Consider the following 20,070-nt stretch of genomic DNA (forward strand, 5'->3'; position numbering starts at 1 on the left):
GGTGTGGTCCATGTTGGCCGTAGAGCTGGCAGTTATGCAACCGAGGGATGATCCTGTTCAAGCTTCTGGCGGTATGCGGTTTTCAGCGGTCACGCCTGTTGCAGGAGTGTCACTCGACGATGTTACGAGCTCGAAGCTGTGGTCAGATTCCTCGTTGGCGTTCCGTAATTATCTTCGCACGGGCGCGGTATGTTGCAAAAGCCGCTTTCGCGATCTATCGTCGTGACGATAGATCGGGTTTTTTATTATTATAAGTAATGATCCAGCTGTAGGGCACATGTAACCGACAAACGGAAGTCTCAGGAGAGCACCTGAGATGGTAGTAGAGCAGGCGGCGCAGGAACTCCAGGGCACCCGAGGGACAGTGGGGGGATCAAAGCTCGAAGCAGAACGGTACGTAGGTTGGGGCCGCCGAGGCAGGTGTGTGCCAGGGAGTGTTCGCACGGACAGCTCCCCTGGCACGCGCAGCCGTGCCTTGCAAGGTCGAGATACTTTAAAGGCACCTGCGCCCATGGTCTTTCTTTTGCCTCGGCGCAGTGAGCACGATTAACGAGAATAATGTGGAGGGCATCCGGTGCAGTCGCGAATGCATCATGACAAATGTAGCTCGCGTCGCCTGGCGTCTGTAGTAATATCGGAGTTGGTTGTATGAATTTTATGCATAATACGTTTTGTTACGGTACCTCAACGGAATGGGTCTAGAGGGCGGTGTTGGTACATTTTTTCGTATCGCCCTAATCCTATACCCCCACTACAAACACACACATACCCCCTTTTTTTATGTATACATACAATTCCTTGCCATGACGGATCATAGCCTCCTTTATTTTTGAAAAATAGAGGAGGCTATGGGCCGATTGACCAGTTCAAGTTGTCAACTTGTCAGTAACTGTCGTAGGAATCACTGTAATAAACATAATTCCACGATCGGATTGTTTACTTTCATTTTTTGTTGTAACACTGAGGACTACATAGAACTTTATTTTGTATATGTGAGAGAAGTATGTGGATATCACGAGCTTAAGCCAATGTGCGATACACAGACAAAGCAGCTGCTACAACATGAACTGCATTGAGGGCCACACAACACATACGTAATTAAAGGTGCAAAATATAGGGGGAAGCTTCAAAATACGCTCTGTAGCACTGCAAAGTATAACATATATTGTATGTGTACAATAAATGTTCAAAAATACAATGCATCAATGTACCATTTGCCTTCAAGTTTATTATGAAGTTCAAGTTTACTGAAGTTTATTATGAGCATATGTACAACAGGGATCAACTAACACACCCGCAGTCGAGGTGGCTGTTCGAGGTGTGCTGGCTGCCTCAGTGTGAGAGAAAGAAATTGGGTAATGTCGACACCAGTGCCACTGCCTCTTGCCTCTGACCTGCACGTGCCTCTGTGGCATCTTTGTGCACAAGTGTGCTGGCGTGGTGAGGCGTAGGAGTCATCCGAGAGAAAGAGTATTGTTTACATGGAGAAGTGGCTGTTCACATTGCCTGTCACTTTCCCTCAAATGTTTCCTTGGCGACTAGGGTGACACACCCGCAGTCAAGGTGGCTGTTTGAGGTGTGCTGGCTGCCTAAACGAAATAAAAAGAAATTAGATGAATGTCGATACCAGTGCTATTGCTTATTGCCTCTTACCTGCATTTGCCTCCACGGCCTCTTGGTTTGCGGAGTCTGTATGAGGGAGCTGCTGTGGCTAGGCGTAGGCATTGTCTAAGCAAAAAGAAAAGGCCATTTAAATGGGGAATTATGGAAATAAATGCAGTTATGTCTGCTTCTTGCACTCTTCTTGCATAAAAGTTTTCAAACATAGTGTCCAGAACACACCAGCACTTTGACTGCTTCTGCTTTTTACCTGCAGGTGTTGTTGCGAGATCCTTAGTATGGCTGCATGCAGCATTGTAACACTTGGTGGAGGCATTTGAAGTGGTAGCCAAAAATATAAAGAATCATCCTTGTCTGCACGAATGCTTTCAATTTCTAAATGCAGTGGTAACTATCACTATTGGTGCAAGGCCCCCCCACATCTATGCGGCAAGTGCCATAGCTCGAAACTGAATTGTTCCTTTAGTGTTTCACAAGGCATCTGATATGTCCACATTAGATGTGATGTGTTTGTTTTTATTTATCCCAGTGTGGAGAGAGCATCATTAAATGTCTGAAGTACTATAGCGCCAAACAGACGACACAAGAAGAAGAGACACGGACGAGCGCTTATGTCCGTGTCTCTTCTTCTTGTGTCGTCTGTTTGGCGCTATAGTACTTCAGTAATATGCACCAACTAGCCCAACAAAAAGTTCTGCTGAAATATCATTAAATGTTTTGTTTATTTTTGCGTGTCTTGTTTTTTGGTTTATTTCTGAATTTATCATGATGCTAAAGTGACTTATGTAATGGCAATCAGCTTTTGTTTTGCAGAAAAACAATGCATTTCCTGACCCATTGTTTGACATCCCCTCACTCGCATAATTTTGCAGAGTATTCTACCCATATTGACTTGCTTGACCTCCACTAAAGGGTCTTGCATTTTTAAATACGACTCTTTCCTTAAAATCATTCGACACTTCTCATAATTTCTGCACCTTGGGCTTCTGATACTCTGCATTCACTATTTTTGCTTGTTTCTGACTAGAAATGTCTTCTTTAATTTAGAGCTTAAATTTTACCTTTGGAACACACGGAAGGGCTTGCCATTGCATATCTGCATAAAAGGGAAACATGTTTCATTAAACATTTGCAAAATCCCATTGAAGATTGATGAATGCAGCTTGCAGTGTGATATGACTGAATGAGCCATAAAAGTAACTCATCTCACTTGGTAAGTGAAAGCACATATTAGTGTGATGCACAAGATACGTTACACTAACGTGGTGGGTTCTCTTGCTTATACAGCAAAATAATCGGTGCGCGAGAAAAAAATTATTTTTGCATAACACTTGTACACACTGACTTAAGGAAAATGAGCTGGAGCTGTCCACATGATGTACTTATTTTACCTGCGAGTATGGTCAACAAAAATGTGTCCCAGCTGCTTAGTGGTATTCCAGATTATGTCAGTATTGCATATGTGCCTGTTGTCGAAAATAATTGAATTTTGAAAGTGCTCGCAGGAATCTGATGTGCATATCTGCAGTTTATGGATACACTTAAAAGACTCAGCATCAAGTGCAAGTGAACGGTCCCACAGGCCCGGAGTCGATCATGCAAATAGATTCGCTGCACAAATTTGTGACATGAAATGGCATGCAAGGAAGTGTTGAAAATATTCCACAGTTAATAAAACGCCTAAGCTATTAATATGTGGGTTGATGCACTCGTTATGCAAAACGGAGGTGAGGCGTGCAGACAGGAAACAAGAGTAGAGTATTTACAAGCAAACAACACGCGCGCCGCCCACTTCTCTACTCTTGTGTCCTGTCTGCACGCCTCACCTCTGTTTTGCATAATGAATCCTTACGAACTAGCTCAGCTTTCTGTCGTTCTAAGTCTCCATGCACTCTATTTCGTCCGCATTAGGCACTCGCCTCTTGATTACTTCGTGGCACAGAAATACTCGGTCATCAGGCTGTTTTTCTGCTGTGGCCTTTGTAGAAGCATGATTGTTCAAAGTGCAACAATCAAACAGATTCTTTGAGTTGCTTGTGGCTTCGCCAATACAATTCCGGTGCGCTGGTCCGCCTGTCCAGCAATTTCCTACTGAAGGGAAACCTGCAAATAAAAACACCGCTCCGCATGCAGAAAAATGCTCTACTGTGACGCTACTGTGATGTACCACAAGAGCTGCCTACTCGCGTGATATTCTCAACAAGGAGATACATTCGTTTACTTACATGTGAAGGTATATGCCAGACCACTTCGGGGCTTCGGTGGCACATAAGGCACGAGTGTGTCATAGCGTCCGATGTCGACGCGCGATCGCATGTCAAACGAAACTACTACGCATCCAAAAAACAGATTCGAAACCGAAATTCGCGTCATCCTTTATTGCATGAATGCGTACATCGTGATTTACATAAGTCACGGACTTAGCGATCGCTTTCTGTAAACTTAATATTAACGTACCACCTTCATAAAGCCATCAGGTATGCGTTTTTAGGTGACAAAGCATAAGGTGACCTGTACTTGTTCTCAGCTCTTTCAATAGTAATTGCGCTGGCCACATTGACCAGTAGCAACAGGGCGGCGCCCTAGAGGTTCCCACTTTTCCGGCCCAGCTTTTCCTCTAGAGTTGTTCTACTAACTCTATGGCGTTGGCCAAACTCATCAAGGACATCATCATCATCATCAGCTCATCTTAGCGTAGTAGCAGCTATGGTAGCAGTAGCCACGACCTACTGGAACTCCAGACCTGCACAGATATCCGGCTTCTATGGGAGCAGCTTGCGCCCACTTTCGTTCACCCGACTGCCGTAGGTGGCGCTTTTATAACCTGTTCGTCTGCTACGCGGTGGGCGGTTGTGCGGCGTTGTAAGTAGTACGGCAGCTGTTGTGTTGCGACGAACTGCTTCTCTAGTTGACGATTTTTGCTAACACAGTGACAGGGATGTCACAAGGCTTTGATCGGTCACTTGGCTCCAAAAGTTGACTCCCCGAACCTAAAAAATGTCGGAGCGTGTAGTCCGCTGCTCTCTAAAATAGCGTTAAATAGCCGCTCCCACTGCCTTTTTCAAGGAGATTATTATAAAACGCATTGTGTATAGAGTTCGCAACGTACCCAACAGTTTCATTGTACACGTTGTAAAATTCGCGTCTGCGCTCTTTAGAAACTTGAAGCCACCGTAATGTTCGACGACAGAACGATTACCACTCATTTTAACTTTTATAAAAGTTGTCCGTGAATGCGTCACGAGTTCAAAAAGTGAATTACGCACACAGCTTCACTGCGTACGTATCTTCATCACTACCGTTATGCTGCCGCCGTACTACGCGGAAAAGCTAGCTTTACAGTTTGAAAAGAGTTCCGTGACACGATTTTTAAGGCCTGCACAGCAGCACGTTTTAAAGCACTGGGATCGCTTAATTTTTTGCAAGCTTTCTACTGAGCTAGACATCCAACGATATTAAAAACAAGATATGCTCACCTTCCCTTGAAACAGAATCGATCAGACTATTGCACATATTGGGTGGAGGACTTACTAGTGAATACTTTTACTATACTTTTACCAGATCATCTTCCTTTCACTACGGCACACAGTAGTAAATCCTAATGTCATCTACGACATTAGGCTGTCTGTAATCAACTAAAGAAAGCTAGATTATCCTATGAATATTTTTAAACAATTTTTCCAGTCTCTTAAGGAGGCTAGGAAAGGGAAACTTATGCCGTTGATCTAGCATTGCAGCGGCCACCTATGCTTTTTGTTTACATTTCTTGCACCGCTCATACTCTTCTAGTTTCGCTATTCAAACGCAAAGCATTCGCAAATATGTCTTCTTTTGTATATTTGTGAATTTACTCATTTACCGCCAAAACAAGCGCTTTGTGCCTGCCGAAATGGCAAGACAAGCGCTGAACAGATCACAGAAGCAGACGACAGCGAACAGGTTATGACTAGCGCCACTCTGCTCGTACGTTCTTTCCCTAGCGGCAAAAGGGGCGAACTAGACCAGGCGTGCTGGAGGAGGGAGATCTGTGCAGGTCTGTAGTTCAGTAGGTCGTGGCAGTAGCCACGAGCAAATCCTCCGTGTAGTGTTCTTTATTCTATGTGATGCATGGTGGAAGCTGCGAAGGGGCATAGAGTTTCATACAATTATTGTAAAAAACTCTATGCTAGGGGTATCCTTCACTGTCCAATGCATGCTCATCCTAGTCGTTGTGGCAAAGTCTCGAGGTGTTCTGTCATTGAACTGTTTGATTAATCGAGGCTTTTTGGCTGCAAGGGCATGAGTCGCGAGTGGCGGCCGCTCATTACGCGAAGCTGCCTGTTTGAATTCGGGCATGAGAATCCGTTCTCCCATCTGCGTATATCGTCATCGGAGTTTTTGGAAGAAATAAACGAGCGTGGCGTTTGTCCAAAATGTCACAAGTCGCGTATGTACTTTTGCTACACGTGCTTTACCGCAGTCGACAGCATTCGCGACAGAATTCCATACTTAAAGGTAAAAGTGACACAAAACCTTGCTGTATTTCTATCCTTATCAATATCATGCATGCTAATGTAAAAACAGGTAAACTGAGAAACTTCGGTGAAGGTGTTGTTTGATCGTTACGAAGTATTGAAAGATAACCGTCATGGTGCTTCACTGAATGGAACAGTCCATGTTTTGCGTGTACTGCCATTTTTTTACCACCGCTTTGAGCGCATCGTAATTCTGCACAAAAATGTAACATGAAGCCAGATACGAGAACGACGTGTTTTGAGAACAGGCTACCATTGGGTAGCCTTTAGTAGTTCTATGCAGTACTTGTAGCTGCATCAGAGCCAAATCTGAACGCTTCCTTTCATGTGCATCTGTCAAAACAATCTTTTGTAACTTGTGTAATGTACATATATATATTTTTTAATGTCACAGAAGTGATGTCTGTTGGTGCCCTGTTACATCTTACTGTTTTCTGTATGTTTCAAGTATGAATGAGGGAACTAAGCTCCCTAGTGAATGTTTTCCTTGCTCCAACGAGTCCACGCGAGGTTGAGGTGCGCTAGCTGGAATGACAGACAATTCACGTTTTTGTGGTTTTTTTTAGTTGCCCATGCAGATTGTCATTCTGAAGCATGCTGGCGAAGTTGATGGCAAAAGTACTGCAGCTCACTTGCCTGTCCTTGCTCCAGACCACGTGAAGCTTTACACATTTCCCAACATCCCAGCTTTCGACCCAAATGAGGTGAGCATTTCACTGTGTATCACAATAAACTGAGTGATTCCATAACAGGCAAGGATTCAAATATATAACATGCCTTTTGCCAATCATTACTTATTGCTTCTCTATTTGTAGCAAAACAACAAAACAATATTGGCTATATCTAGTTTTTAATAATTATTTACTTGATTAATCACAAATGTGCTATTGTAGGCATGCCCTGATATTTTATCAAGTTTTGTATTCTTGAAATAACTGAACTATGTTCTTACAGCTAATATGCATGTATAACATTGTACACTTTGAAAACAGCAGCTACGCAAGCCAACTCCGAGCAATGATGGACACCATTGTTTAGCCATCTCTTCACCCCACTCATCAGAACACATTTGTCAGCCCGCACCTCAGCGACTGCACAGGTCTTCATACGCCGAGAAGCAGTCGGTGCTCCACTACAACCACCATACGACAGCCCCTTCAGGGTACTCAACCGTACGCCCAAACACTACGTTGATGAGCGGTCGCGAAGACACCGTGTCCATTGATCGTCTTAAACCGGCTCATTTAGACAATGAATCGATAAGCACACGCACCACCGTAAACTCCTTCGAACCTACATATTGAGTCCTAGAGTGCATTTTGCTACAGATACAACCTTCATTTCTTCCTTTCGTGCCGCTTGGTGCGGCTTCATTACTAGAGTGAGGGCACTGTAGTGCCTACTTTTCCGTACGTCGGCTCGAAGAGAGAAGAGGATGGTGAGGTTGCACATGCTTGGTGTGTCGCTTGTTCCCTGATCACCATATGTTCGCCAGTGTGAGTGTTAAAATATATATTAGCATGTTGTGTGACTGAATGCGTCACTCCATTACCTACAACATGTATTTGAAAGGGACAACATAACATTATGTTGTCTACAAATGTTTGGTCTATGTATAATGTACGACAGCACATTCTGTGGCATCTACTTTCATGCCACACTGTCTGCAGTTCTGCAGTAGGCAGTTACTATCATGCAATATGCTGTTCTATCGCAATATTAATTCTAGTAGAGAGAGAGAGAGAGAGAGAGAGAGAGAAATAACGTTTATTTGCACCCGCAAAAAGAGCCCCGAGAAGTCAAGAGTCTTCCTGTCTCTTCGGCTTACTCTCCCCTTTCAGCTGGCTGATGCTCCTTGGAGCTCAGCGGTGTCCAGGGCCATGCGGATGACTTCTTTTTGGTCATCTTCCTTTGAGCTGGTCATTAAAGTCTCCCAGGATTGTCTATCCCTATCTGGTTTATTGTATCTAGGACATGTCCATATTATGTGGATCATGTCCGCCTTTGCCCCGCAGTGTTTGCAATTCATGTCATCGATGCTATCGTGCCATCTCTTCAGAATGTAGGGGTTGCAGATCACCCCCGCTTGGAGTTGCCTCCATGTTATCTCTTCTTGCTTACTTAGTTTCTTATGCACCTCTGGCAGTGTTTTCCTTCCCATTCTATGTTTAACCATTTTACTAACTGAGCGGCTAAATGTGATTTATACAAGCATGAATGTTTTTTACATGTTTAGCTGAATATATGGATGAATTTCTCAGTCGCCATCGATGTGTTGATGAACCAATGTTGCGATAATGTGTACTCTTAAAGGGAATTACAAACTATTGGTTCATCAATTTGCTGTTTCTCATGACGAAATCGAATAAGCACACCTCTTGTTTTGTTTTCGTGGAAGAAGTAGTGGCATTATTGTGTCTAAATTAACACAACCCAACTTCTAGATTTGTTTTATATGTATGCTCTTGTGTGGTTCTCACGTGACCAACTCGTGCAGAGTGACTTTGTATCTGCCAAAAAAGCAGTTTCTTGCCGTACCTCTGTTCTTTGTGGTGTTTCTATCCTGTATTATCAGTGTCCTTCAATGCTTTTCTGGTCACGCAACTCCGCCCGCAGTTTTATACAGGGACAGAAGCTGCCACTAGGGTCGCTGCTGTTAGCATGGGGGCATTCCATGTCCGCACGCACCACACTTGGCTGAAACTCCTGTACTGGTTCGAAGCAACTGCTTATCTTTCATCAAACAACTAACATTCTACTGCCACTCATATTTTGGCTTACGTACAATGCACTTATTGCATGTGCGTGTAAAAAAGTTACTTTCGCTTACCTGTGCAAGATAACAAGGCTACGATGGAGGCAGTCGTGCCGATGCAGCAATAGTGAATGTATGCGTCGTTGCAGCACAGTTCCTTATATCAGGCAGAGGAGCACGAGATTATTTGTTTAAGAATAGGTCATTTGCTTGGGCTTGTGACACTGTGAAAGGCCCAAGAAACTCGCCAAGTACTTGCACATTTAAGCCTCGTAGCAAGACTTGAAACAGCACCGATCTCACTAGCTATTTTCAATGAGACCGTCTATGCCACGCAAGCTTGCCACTGCCGCATTACAAAACAGCAAAGCTACTAAATTTCCTGTGTACAGTTTATAAAAGCTAACTTCACTCTGCTGCAACCTGTCGCAGAGAGCGTCGGCAACATTTCAAAGCGGGAACGATGAAAATTTTGCTGGGCAACGTCCGTGTGTCACGTGAATACGCGCTGATCTCCAACTTAGCCTTAACTCCGAGTTTGTACCACCGTCAGTTCATTTCCAACGTGTAACCTTGACAAGTTCATGTTACGTGGGCATTGCACGAGCGAGAGCTTGTCTCACTTCACCTTGTGCAGCTACGCAAGGCCACCCATGCAGCCCCAATACCCGCGTTGGTTGCGCTTTCACAAATGTCTCGCCTTCTGGGACGAGTCCCGCTATCACCTCCACTCCAATCTGGCATGCTTCATAATGACAGCTTGTGTTGTTTAGACGGACTATGCTTGCATAGCGTGAGATTGCGTAATGAAGACTGCACCGGGGAGACTTGATTAACTGAAATGAAGCCGTGTTTCATGCCACTTATCTAAATAAAAATAAGCACACATGTTCACGAGCATGACGCTGCTGCACTGCAGATTTTTTCAGAATGCGAACCACATAACATGGGGCAAATATCCCAAAACGTGTCAAGCTGAGGAGACACTAATGTCCATTGCGTCACAAGCTTCAGTATAATGGCACATTCTATTACATGTGTTTGTCAACATGACACTGTTGTGCAAAAAAAATTACAGTAAACAAAATACAAAATACGTAGTATGATGGAAAGCATCTCAAAAAACAGCAAGCTACGAAGTAGTTCTAGTGAAGTAGTTTAAAAATAGAAAAATGAATATGGTTGACATAATAGCAAAAGAAAAGAGACAAATGCATTTTTTTTTATGATTATCTATCGCATTGAAAAAAAGCAGTGAAAAAGAAACTGCTGCTTGCTTGCATGGCTGAAACCGTTAAGGAAGCAAGCAACTCAGCACATCACTTTCTTGCCCCCACTGGCTAGGCATGTTGTGCGCTTACTTGCCTGTGCAAGTTTGTTCTTTTCCCTTGTGAAGAAGTGCAGACGGCATCTGTGAAACAAATGCACACTTTCTGCCGGGGTGCCTATTACATCGGCAGCCCTTTGAACAGCCAAGGAACGGTGCTGGACAAGGACACAGCGTCACATTTCACAATGAACTTATCGCTTCGAACAACGTCCGTGGTGTCAAAATCTTTTTCACACACTCTGATGTGTTGAGAGTCGAAGGTAAAGCCGCCAGCTTCCTGTCATGGTATTGCACGTTTCCACTTCACCCGCTGTTCGGCGTCACTAGGCAAACAAAATAACGATACCTTTTTTGCTCGTACCTCTGTAATCGAAGCAACAATGCGGCACAGATCAACAAATTATCTCTTGCAATGAGGTAAACCGACTGCTGATGTTGCCAGACTACTTGGGCGCCCAGCCACAGAATAAAGAACCAACTGATGCAGCGTGCAGCTTTCGTCTTGCCCCTACCCAGAGTTACTGTATATGCTACCAAAGGTAGCAATACAGTAACTCTACTCCCACCGTGCTCTCAGCACCGCTGCGTGGCAGCTGCGACAACATAGCAAGCTCTCTCATAGCGTTATGGCGGAGTTTCGTGACCAGAAAATCATTGAAGGACTCTGGTATTATGAAACCAAATAAATGTATCACAGCAGTGGGGGTCATAGTGCTGGAAGACATGGACAAGAGCGAGACAAGGACGAGTGAACAAGTAACAAGAACGAGCACTCGTCCTTGTTGTCTCGTTCTTGTCCCTGTCTTCCAGTGCTATGAGCCCCATTGCGGTGTCTAACCAACTAGCCCAAACAACCATACTTGTAAATGTATTACATTGCATATTTCTCATGGTGAGCGAAACCTGCGTTAGCCTCATGTAGACATAACAAGAGAGAACTGGAGAGAACTGCCCGTCAATCATGATCAGTAGTGATTGTGCAACAGCTTTGTAGGGAACATCAGGCTCGTGGGTTGTTTGAATAAAGGGGCTTGAGTCAAGCTCGAGAGTGAGGAGGAAGAGGAACCAAGGGCCCCAGTATTTTGTTAATTACAGCTACATGAGACCAGTGATCTATGTCTATGTGACACACTGCTTGCTCAAAATTATGGTGAAGTTGCATTACTGTGGCTGTATGCTAAGTAATGTAATAATGAATCCTGTGTTTGAGTACCTAGGTCAAATCTCTCTCTTTCTCTTTTATGACTGCACTGTTAGTTTTATTGTTTTATTTATAGCTTATAGTCTGTTTTTACAGTGAAGCTGCATATGGCTAGGGTTCCTTGCATTTTTGTTCTCTTTGAACGAATACTATCATCATCAATGGCTCAAACCCTCGTAATCATTCATACTACCGTTCATACAGTGTATTTCGTCGTGCCTCTAAGGCAGAGGCTACAAGCACTGAGCAAAGTGAAGCGAACAGTGCTTAAATTCTTCCTAATCACGCATACAACATACAGAAAAGCACATTGAAATCTGTCATCATCAATGGCTCATACCCCCGTAAGCAAGCAAAAAATCCAATGGCTCTTAGTCCTATAAGGTTCATGGTTACTCACTTTGCGTGAATTAGCTGCGATGACACTACCCCTGTTGCCGTTGTCATTGATTTCAATGTAGATGTGTTGGTACCCAAAAGCGATCAGCTTACACATTCCGTGTTGCAGGCGTATCCCTCGCAGTGCGATCCGGCCCAGCCGTGTATGTGCATGTGTATGTGCATAGCTTTGACATTATCAAGGACTGTGATTGGCGTTGCAAGTAAAATAATGACCACCGATCAAGACAATAAATGAGTTTGCATACCTTTTGTCACGATGACCACCCATCACGACAATAACTGAGTTCGTATCTTTGTTCAAAATTATGTGTCACCTCTGTGTTGTGTGCTAAACAGTTTCACTGGTCAACCGTGTTCACAGAGTCGAATGGCTCATGATTTTTTTTATAGTTGGTTTATAAATATTTATTATAATTTACAGCTACACATTGAGGTGTAGCTTACTATTTGATTTTGCTGTACCAGAATTTAATAACAACATTAAAAAAAATTATGGCGTTTTACGTGCCAAAACCACTTTCTGATTATGAGGCACGCCGTAGTGCAGGACTCCGGAAATTTCGACCACCTGGGGTTCTTTAACGTGCACCTAAATCTAGGTACACGGGTGTTTTCGCATTTCACCCACATCGAAATGCGGCCGCCGTGGCCGGGATTCGAACCCGCGACCTCGTGCTCAGCAGCCTAACACCATAGCCACTGAGCAACCGCGGCGGGTAATAACAACATTAGAATGGAAGTGCTTTGTGCCCGGGGCGCAAACGAAAGCAGTCTTAGCAGAAAAGTACAAAACTTGTCTAATGGTACGTGATGCTTAAACTATGTTGCAAGTGATTACAAGCAGTCAAAACAACTCCATGAGCTGGAACAGACTGTGTTTCTGCATTTTTGTTTGTGAAATAGGTGTTGCTGCTTTTTCCCGGAGAGAATGCCCAGCCCTTTGAGAAGCTGTGGAAGAGCAGGCAGAATGGCCAGACAGCCGGCCCATGTGTCATTTGTGCAAAGGAGCATTTCAACATTCCCTGGAAGACATTAATATTTATCGACAGGTATCTGTCCCTGCTGTGCATTTTTATTCTGACATCAGAGTTTTTTTTCTTTTCAGAAATACAGTGATATTAATGAGTGTGTTAACTACAAAGCACACAGCTCCTCATTTTTGCATATGGGCGATGCTTACTAAGGATGATGGAAATTTCTAGTGTGTGCTGTTTTTGCAATGCTTGTTTTCTGTTGTTCCTGGTAATTTCGTGAGGCTTTTTCGTTGTAGAGCTCTTATGTTACAGAGGTGCGGCATTGCTGGTGTTTTTGTGAGAAAAATATGTGGCTGTATCCACAATACAGTCGACTTCCGTTAATTCGATCTTGACAGGACTGCCGAAAGTAATTGATTATCTGGCAGGTTGAATTAAACAAAATGCTGCAAAAATGCCATAACATACCGCTGACTCATTTGTTAGGGTTTGCCCTATTCTAACATGCCCGCCAAATCAAATGCGCGTCCGCGTTCTATGAGTCCAAAGTAGAAATCTAGCGTGGACCCGATTTTTCAGCTAGAAAATATGTTGCACAATGGTGGCCAGTTGCCTAAAGTCAACTTCGCAACACGTTTTTTTTCAAGTTAGCTCTGCCACAATACATCGAGGTATTGCGGTAAAGCATGCAATTGTTGCAAAAGCGGTTTTTGTTTCAGGTACGATTGCACCGCGCTGGCAATTCTCGGCTCAATTTTCTTTAAAAAATATAACAAAGGTGTGTGTTAGAATCAGGTATAGACCCTAATAAGGCAATTTGAGTTACGGTTGTTGCTTGTAAATTTTCCTAGGACGGGCCCAGAATAGGTGTTGTCGACGAGAGGTGACAGGTGTTCCACGCATGTTCCCTAAGCTCCGCTGAGACACACGTTGCCACTACAGGGGTCGCCATCAGCCTCCCCTACAGGGACCGGGTGTTTGCGTGCTGGCTGGTCAAGTTGGAATTGTCCCGCGAAGGCCAATTATAGGATTGAAATAACGAAAGTTTGGGCCCGTAGAAATGCATGGGCACCGGCCGGGACCTTCGGTTTTATTGAATTAACCGAAGAGTTGAATCAACCCAATTCGAAATTTCGGAAGTATACTGTATTACTACATGTAAATAAGCTTATGTATGTCAACACAAGATAGTATCAATTAGAGCACAAATTTGTTCACTACATTAATTGTAAACGTTTACACGAACTTCAGCTCTCACAGTACCCGTCACAGCGTACATAGTATTAGCGACAACTATTATATTAAGGTTACATAAAGGTCTATCCTACTGCTCAATATGAGCTCTGATTGCTGCTTCCACATTGTTAAAGCACCCAATTACATGCGTTTTGTGCGTAAGAAGACTTAAATGTATGAAGAGTACATTTATCTTTTGCGAATGTTGGACTTTTTCTGCTAACTTGCGTATTTCAGCTAAACAGAAACAAGAGCTTGTTTCGTTGAAATACCATGTCAGGCCCCTCATTATAGCAGTAGGTTTTATGTTATGTTTACTTCATTGTGTCTGATTATTTATTAGGTCGGTATTCATTACACGAGGTGTTTCTTAAGACCATGCAGAATTTTTAAAAATCGCCTGTGGCAGATAGTGTAATTGTAGTCCTTGAGCTGGATTATTTGAAGCCGCAGAAGCTACTCGCATGAGAAATCAAGATGCATTATCAATAATTTAAAACTAATTTACTAATTATTTTTTTTATTGAATTACATTATGGCACATATTGCAATTTATTAATTGTAGCCAGTGAGCTCGCAAGTTTTATCTACTTGGAACGAATTTACAGGATGACACAAGTTTCGAGATATTCATTCTTAAAGTGTGCCTGAGTACATGGCTATTCCAGTCGCTCTTATGCTTCAGTGCACACAACGGCATTTTATTAGAAAGCTAAGTGGAACGAGAGCACATTATTGCAGCTTTGATAGACTTGTGCCACCCTCAGAACTTTTTCCAAGTGCATATACCTTGCAAACTCACTTACTAAAATTAATTGCAATAGGTGCTGTATGGGGGGGTTTGTTGAATATGCATTTAGAATTCTTGTACAAGTAATGATTGCACCTTTGAGTAATCTAGCTCAGTGAATAAAATTATGCTATCTGCCACAGGTAATTTAAAAAAATTTTGCATGATTTCAAAGAAAAAATAAAGAAAACACCCGGCATATACTCAACTTTTGTTAATTTGACCTTGAGGTAATTGTCAGAATCAATCGAATTATCTGACATGTTGAATTATAACGTCGGAAAAATTGCCCTGCTTTATTGGACAATATTTGCCAGGTTCTAATACACACTTTCTTTCTATGGGCTCATAGAAAACACTGTGCACCCAAATATACCGTGCACCTGATTTTATTTTGTTGTTAATGTAGCATGCCACACATTCTGGCAATCAGAAATATCAGACATGCAGAACTTGCCTCCTATTTATGCTTACTGTCCATCGCCGTGAATATCGGTCGCTGTCCATGGATCACAGCCTGTGACTCTACTTGTGGTCCACATTCCTCAAGCCACTCCTCTCCAATGCAAATGGAACTGTGGCCCATGCCTAGACTGAAGCATTTCACCAGTTTGTCCTGCAGTGTATGCAAGTCTCAAGAGTGGCAAAAACATATGTTGCGACCCTGTAGCCGCTAGCTTATTACGAAAAACAACTGCTATTTTAACTAAAGAGCATGGGCGGGCTAGTTGGTTGAGATTCATGATAACACAGTCCAGCGTGGCAGGATAAGGACAGAGAAGAGTTTTGATGCACACACAGTACTGCTTTCAAGTACAAATTCTTATATCGCATGCGCAAGAATGTCAACATTGACATGCACACACCAAGGAACAGAAACAAGTTTAACAGCAACTTGCTTGCACATTTACATGGCTATCTCAATAACATGAGAAACCTCATCTCTTTTTGCAATAACATCACAGAAGGCATGCTCACACACTTTTCTTTCATTTTTAAAAATTTCATAAGCCTCAAGAATTTCTCTTGTCATTCTGCTTTGGGCCTGATTCACCAAGGCAATCTTTTAAAGACCGAGATGCAGCCACACTCCCGGCAAAGCATGCCTAAATGGCTTGAAATAACTTTCATGGCATTAAGATGATGTTCTTTTAGCCTCCAATTCATACAACATCCTGTCTGACTGATATACAGAGGTTCGCACAAGGGTATTAAATAAACAACATTCTTTATGCGGTGCACAAGTTGTGTGCAGTACCTTGTGGTACAGGCAGTCGTCTCTACCTTTTCAGAGTTTACTTTCTTTCACATCTTTTGCAAGTGTTTAGGAGCAAAAAAGGAAAAAAAAAAGGAAAGAAAGAACCTACACTTTCTCGCTGTCCTTTTCAAATTACGTGAGATGCTATGTACGCAAGGTACGACTGCCACCTTCTTTCGTCCTGCAGTGCTATTGTGGACATTGGACAGATTTAGAATAGCATAGCATTTGTCACCTTATGTAAACACCTTTGCAGAACGTTACAGTGCACGTCCTTTCAAGACATTTAGTTTACTGTACAGGAACGTGAACCTAGGAAAGATGGACGAATGCTACGAGCGTCCCTTTTGGAACGGGGCAGTGGCATGCACCACCAAGCTTTTGTTATTATATTGTTGATGTCCTACCTATGTTAAAGAAGAAAAAGTGCTGTGTCCGCATCTTGCCTCTGTCTCTCGTCCCTTTTTGTGTGCTAAAAACCTCAGTTATGGAATACCAACACGCCCTAACCTACGCTTTTTCAAAAAGAAAAGAAACAAAAAAGCCCTCGATGAATTCCCATAACCAAACTTTCTGAACCCCTATTATGAACTTCGGTTTTGTACGCCTCCGTTCGCAATCCATTAGCAACCATCCTGTTGTTGCTAGACGGACGCATCTCGTTAGGCCTATGGGCACTGGAATCGCCAAACGATCTCAGAAATTGAACGCACTGTGCACCCATTGCTAACGTTTCAAGTGAGTTTAGAGAAAGTGAAAACTCATTCCGATACTTACTGGTGATCAACACGAGTGAGGGTGTAGCCATCACGAGAATTCACGCCGAAGCAGGAGCCATGGATGCCGCCATGTTGAACAATGCTATTTCTTAGCATCCGTAAACATTACGAATGTTAAACTCAACAAATAAGGTACGTTACCATAGTGCATGTAAACCACAGAAACCCAATAGCGTCCGGAGCATGCGCAGTGGGGACGACGCTATTTCATTACGTATGTAATGCGTTTATGTGTGGTTGCAAACTGTCTATTAGAATCGGCCCTCTGCTTTTTACACAAACCCTGAGGATGTCCGAGAATGAAACCTTGCAGAAATGTGTAGCAATGTCTTTATGGTTGTACTTAAAACTGATGCCAGCTCACAATTCATTTTAGAGTGCAGCTCTTAGATGCCCGTTCCTACATTGAGCGTCGGCATTGTACTACGATGTAACTGAGCGAACGTGGAGCGCAGCGGGAAATGAAACACAGCGAGAGAGAAGAGAGCATGAGGAGGAAAGTGGAGGAAGCCACCTTGAAGCACTGCCAGATGGTGCTAACGTCTGTGCATCTGTGGCAATGGCGGTACTGTCTGTGCGGGGTGCAGAACAACAATGACCAGAAAGCTTGCCTTCACGTATAGCATTCTCTGCAAGCTGTGGTTGCCGGGACGGTCTATATACATGGTGCTGTGCGTTGTGGCTCTACCAGTCGGTGCAATGCTTCACTATATCACGAAATTGAAACACGTGTAGAGGTGCATGAAAATTTCGCATTGGGGAGTATTGTAATCGCTGGTGATTTTTACTGCTTAACCTGTTATGGGCTCGTTCCAATAGCCATTTCGGTTTGGCTATTTCGGTTTCGGTCTGCCGCTGCCATTCGGTGTCTGTCGCAGCTATCGCCAGGTTCCTACCCCCTATAGGAGATTGGCCGAAAATGGTTGGATTGTCTTCAGGAAGAAAAAAGTCACAGGCCGGCGTTATACATACATGAAATACATTTATGGCATACCTAGTTAAATCAAGAAGGCTAGGTGACTGTTTGTCATCGCCCCGTTTCAAATGAGATGGCAATAAATCATCATCATCATTAGCATCGTATTGTGCCACTTGTCATGTGATGTGAGATGCACACCGTGCAGCGTCAATTTGTGTGCACTTTGCATATTATTACACCAGGTCGCACACCATGTAGTGGTTGCATAGATAGCGGTACAAGGTTGTTTGGTTTTCCTGTCATGTATGTGGCTCCTACCCACTTCGGGGGATCGGCCAAGAAATTAATGGATTGTCCTGAGGAAGAAAAAGAAAATTAAGAAGATGTATATAAATACCAAAATCAAAAACATGTATATCACACCTGATTAGATCAAGCAGGCTAGGTGACCGTCACCGCCCCGTTTCGATGGGGATGCCAATAAATCATCATCAGCATCGAAATGTGCCACTCCTCACAGGATGTGACATGTGTGCCGCATAGCGTCAATACATGCAAACTTTGCATTGCAGTTGTGTTGTGTTACATCATGTGTCTGGACATGTGGCAGTTGCATATAGCAGTTGCATGTTGCATGTATCTGGACCTGGTAAACTGAAGAAGGCTAGTTGACTGTTTATCATCACACTGTATCAAAGGGGATGCCAATAAGTCATCAACATTACCAACAACATCATCGCATAGTGCCATAGGTCAAGGGATGTGATATGTGTGCTGCGTAGCCTCGATACGTCTGTTTACACTTTGGTAGTGAAGAAGCGAATTGTAGAAGCACGAGACCACAACCAGGCAGTGTCAGGCTCAGCAGACCGCAGTGCAGAAAGCATCATAAACCAAAGCTTACTGTCAACGCTGGGCAGGCAGTTCAGATTGTTCTCGATAAACAGACATAAAGAGACTTTGCCACAAAGACCCGCTAGCGCATGCTGCTGAAAATGGAGCTCCTATGGAGCCGCTCCTCCAGCTTATGCTGCGACTGTTCTGGGTGTGCCGTGCAGGCCTGTAATTTTTTTGGTAAACAAGTCAGGTCAACTGGTGGAATTTTTCAAGGACAGGCAAGACAGTACCTTGCAACATTTTCTATTGACATGAAAGATATTTTTTATTCTCTTCCACTGATCGAATTGCTGAAATGTGTCACTGACGGTATTGCCAGACAGGGCAGCCCAATTTCAACCTTCCTGACAGTTGTCATGTGATCAATTTTTAGTGCTGCTTTTTTTAAATGTGAACTTCACTTACTTGACATGGAATGGAAATATTGTCAAAAAAAAGAAAAGAACGGCATTTGTATTGGGTCCTGCATTGCTCCCTGCTTAAGTGACTTCTTTCTAGCCAACTTGACGATCGCTTGAGAGGTTCGGACGTTGTTGCTGTGTTCAGATACATTGATGACATTTGTATTGTTACAAATAACGAATTGGGTAATTTTGACTCACTGGTTTCAAAAACCTTAACTATGTTTACTGATGTCTTGTCCTGTTAGGTGTTGACACGTGGAGTGCCTGTAGCAACGTCATAAGATATTTAGACTTAGGCACTTTTCATCAGGAGGTGTCTGCTGGAGCTATGAGCCGAGATGCAATAAGCCAGTGCTTCCTTTTTCATCCGCACACTAGGAACTTCTAAAACAGGCTGTAAATACAATCTTCTTTGCATAATTAATTGATGAAGTCATGTCGCCGCAAGGTTGAAACAAGTTTATCGGCCCAGGCTAAGCGTCTGGTCGATTCCGGTTACCCCTTGTGACTATTGAATTCAGTAGCGGAGGATTTGAGTAAAAAGCACAGGGCCAATTTGGATGTGTGCAATAGCAGTTCAGACCAAAGAAGGTGGTGGTCATACCTTACATACATAGCATCTTGAATAACTTAAAAAGGATAGCGGGAAAGTTCAGAGTGGACATAGTGCTTCTTTTTTCAGCTCCTCAACGCGTGCAGAGGATCTGTAAAAACATAAACTCAGACAAAGAAGAGACGACCGCCTGTACCGCAAGGCACTGCATGCAATTTGTGCATTGAATACAGAATGTTGTTTAACATCCGTGTCATGCGAATGCGCGTAATCGGTCAGACAGGCCAGTGTATGAGTCGGAGGCTAAAAGGGCATCATTATAATGCCATGAAAGTTATTTCAGGCCACTTAGGCATACTTTGCCGGGAGTGCGGCTGCGTCCCAGTCTTGACAAAAATTACTATGTTAATTCGGGACCAAAGCAGAGTGACAAAAGTA

General features: G+C 43.3%; 1 protein-coding gene and 1 long non-coding RNA gene across 8 annotated transcripts in view; one reads left to right on the plus strand and one right to left on the minus strand.

The window, feature by feature from the left end:
- Positions 1-1,208: 1,208 nt before the first annotated feature.
- LOC139060234 (uncharacterized) lies at positions 1,209-4,210 on the minus strand. 4 transcript variants are annotated; one of them, XR_011514720.1, is made up of 4 exons: positions 3,846-4,210; positions 2,682-3,723; positions 1,654-1,728; positions 1,209-1,589 (listed from the first exon to the last, which is right to left on the minus strand). It is a non-coding gene; the product is annotated as an uncharacterized lncRNA (long non-coding RNA). The 4 variants fall into 4 exon arrangements; XR_011514721.1 differs by having other exon boundaries at positions 2,682-2,716; positions 3,540-4,199; XR_011514719.1 differs by having other exon boundaries at positions 2,682-4,191.
- A 1,452-nt stretch (positions 4,211-5,662) lies between these two features.
- The window catches only part of LOC135904056 (tRNA-uridine aminocarboxypropyltransferase 1), a 42,395-nt gene continuing 27,987 nt past the window's right edge, over positions 5,663-20,070 (plus strand). For 2 of the 4 annotated variants that reach the window (XM_070539764.1, XM_070539765.1), the window contains exons 1-3: positions 5,663-6,114; positions 6,701-6,838; positions 12,726-12,871. In XM_070539764.1, coding sequence (XP_070395865.1) covers positions 5,899-6,114; positions 6,701-6,838; positions 12,726-12,871 — 500 coding nt within the window. In that variant the 5' untranslated portion in view covers positions 5,663-5,898. The remainder of the gene's footprint in view (positions 6,115-6,700; positions 6,839-12,725; positions 12,872-20,070) is intronic. The other 2 variants (XM_070539766.1, XM_065434644.2) reach the window with 2 other exon arrangements.

The sequence above is a fragment of the Dermacentor albipictus genome, chromosome 5 (assembly GCF_038994185.2).
Source record: "Dermacentor albipictus isolate Rhodes 1998 colony chromosome 5, USDA_Dalb.pri_finalv2, whole genome shotgun sequence".
Classification (NCBI taxonomy): domain Eukaryota; kingdom Metazoa; phylum Arthropoda; class Arachnida; order Ixodida; family Ixodidae; genus Dermacentor; species Dermacentor albipictus.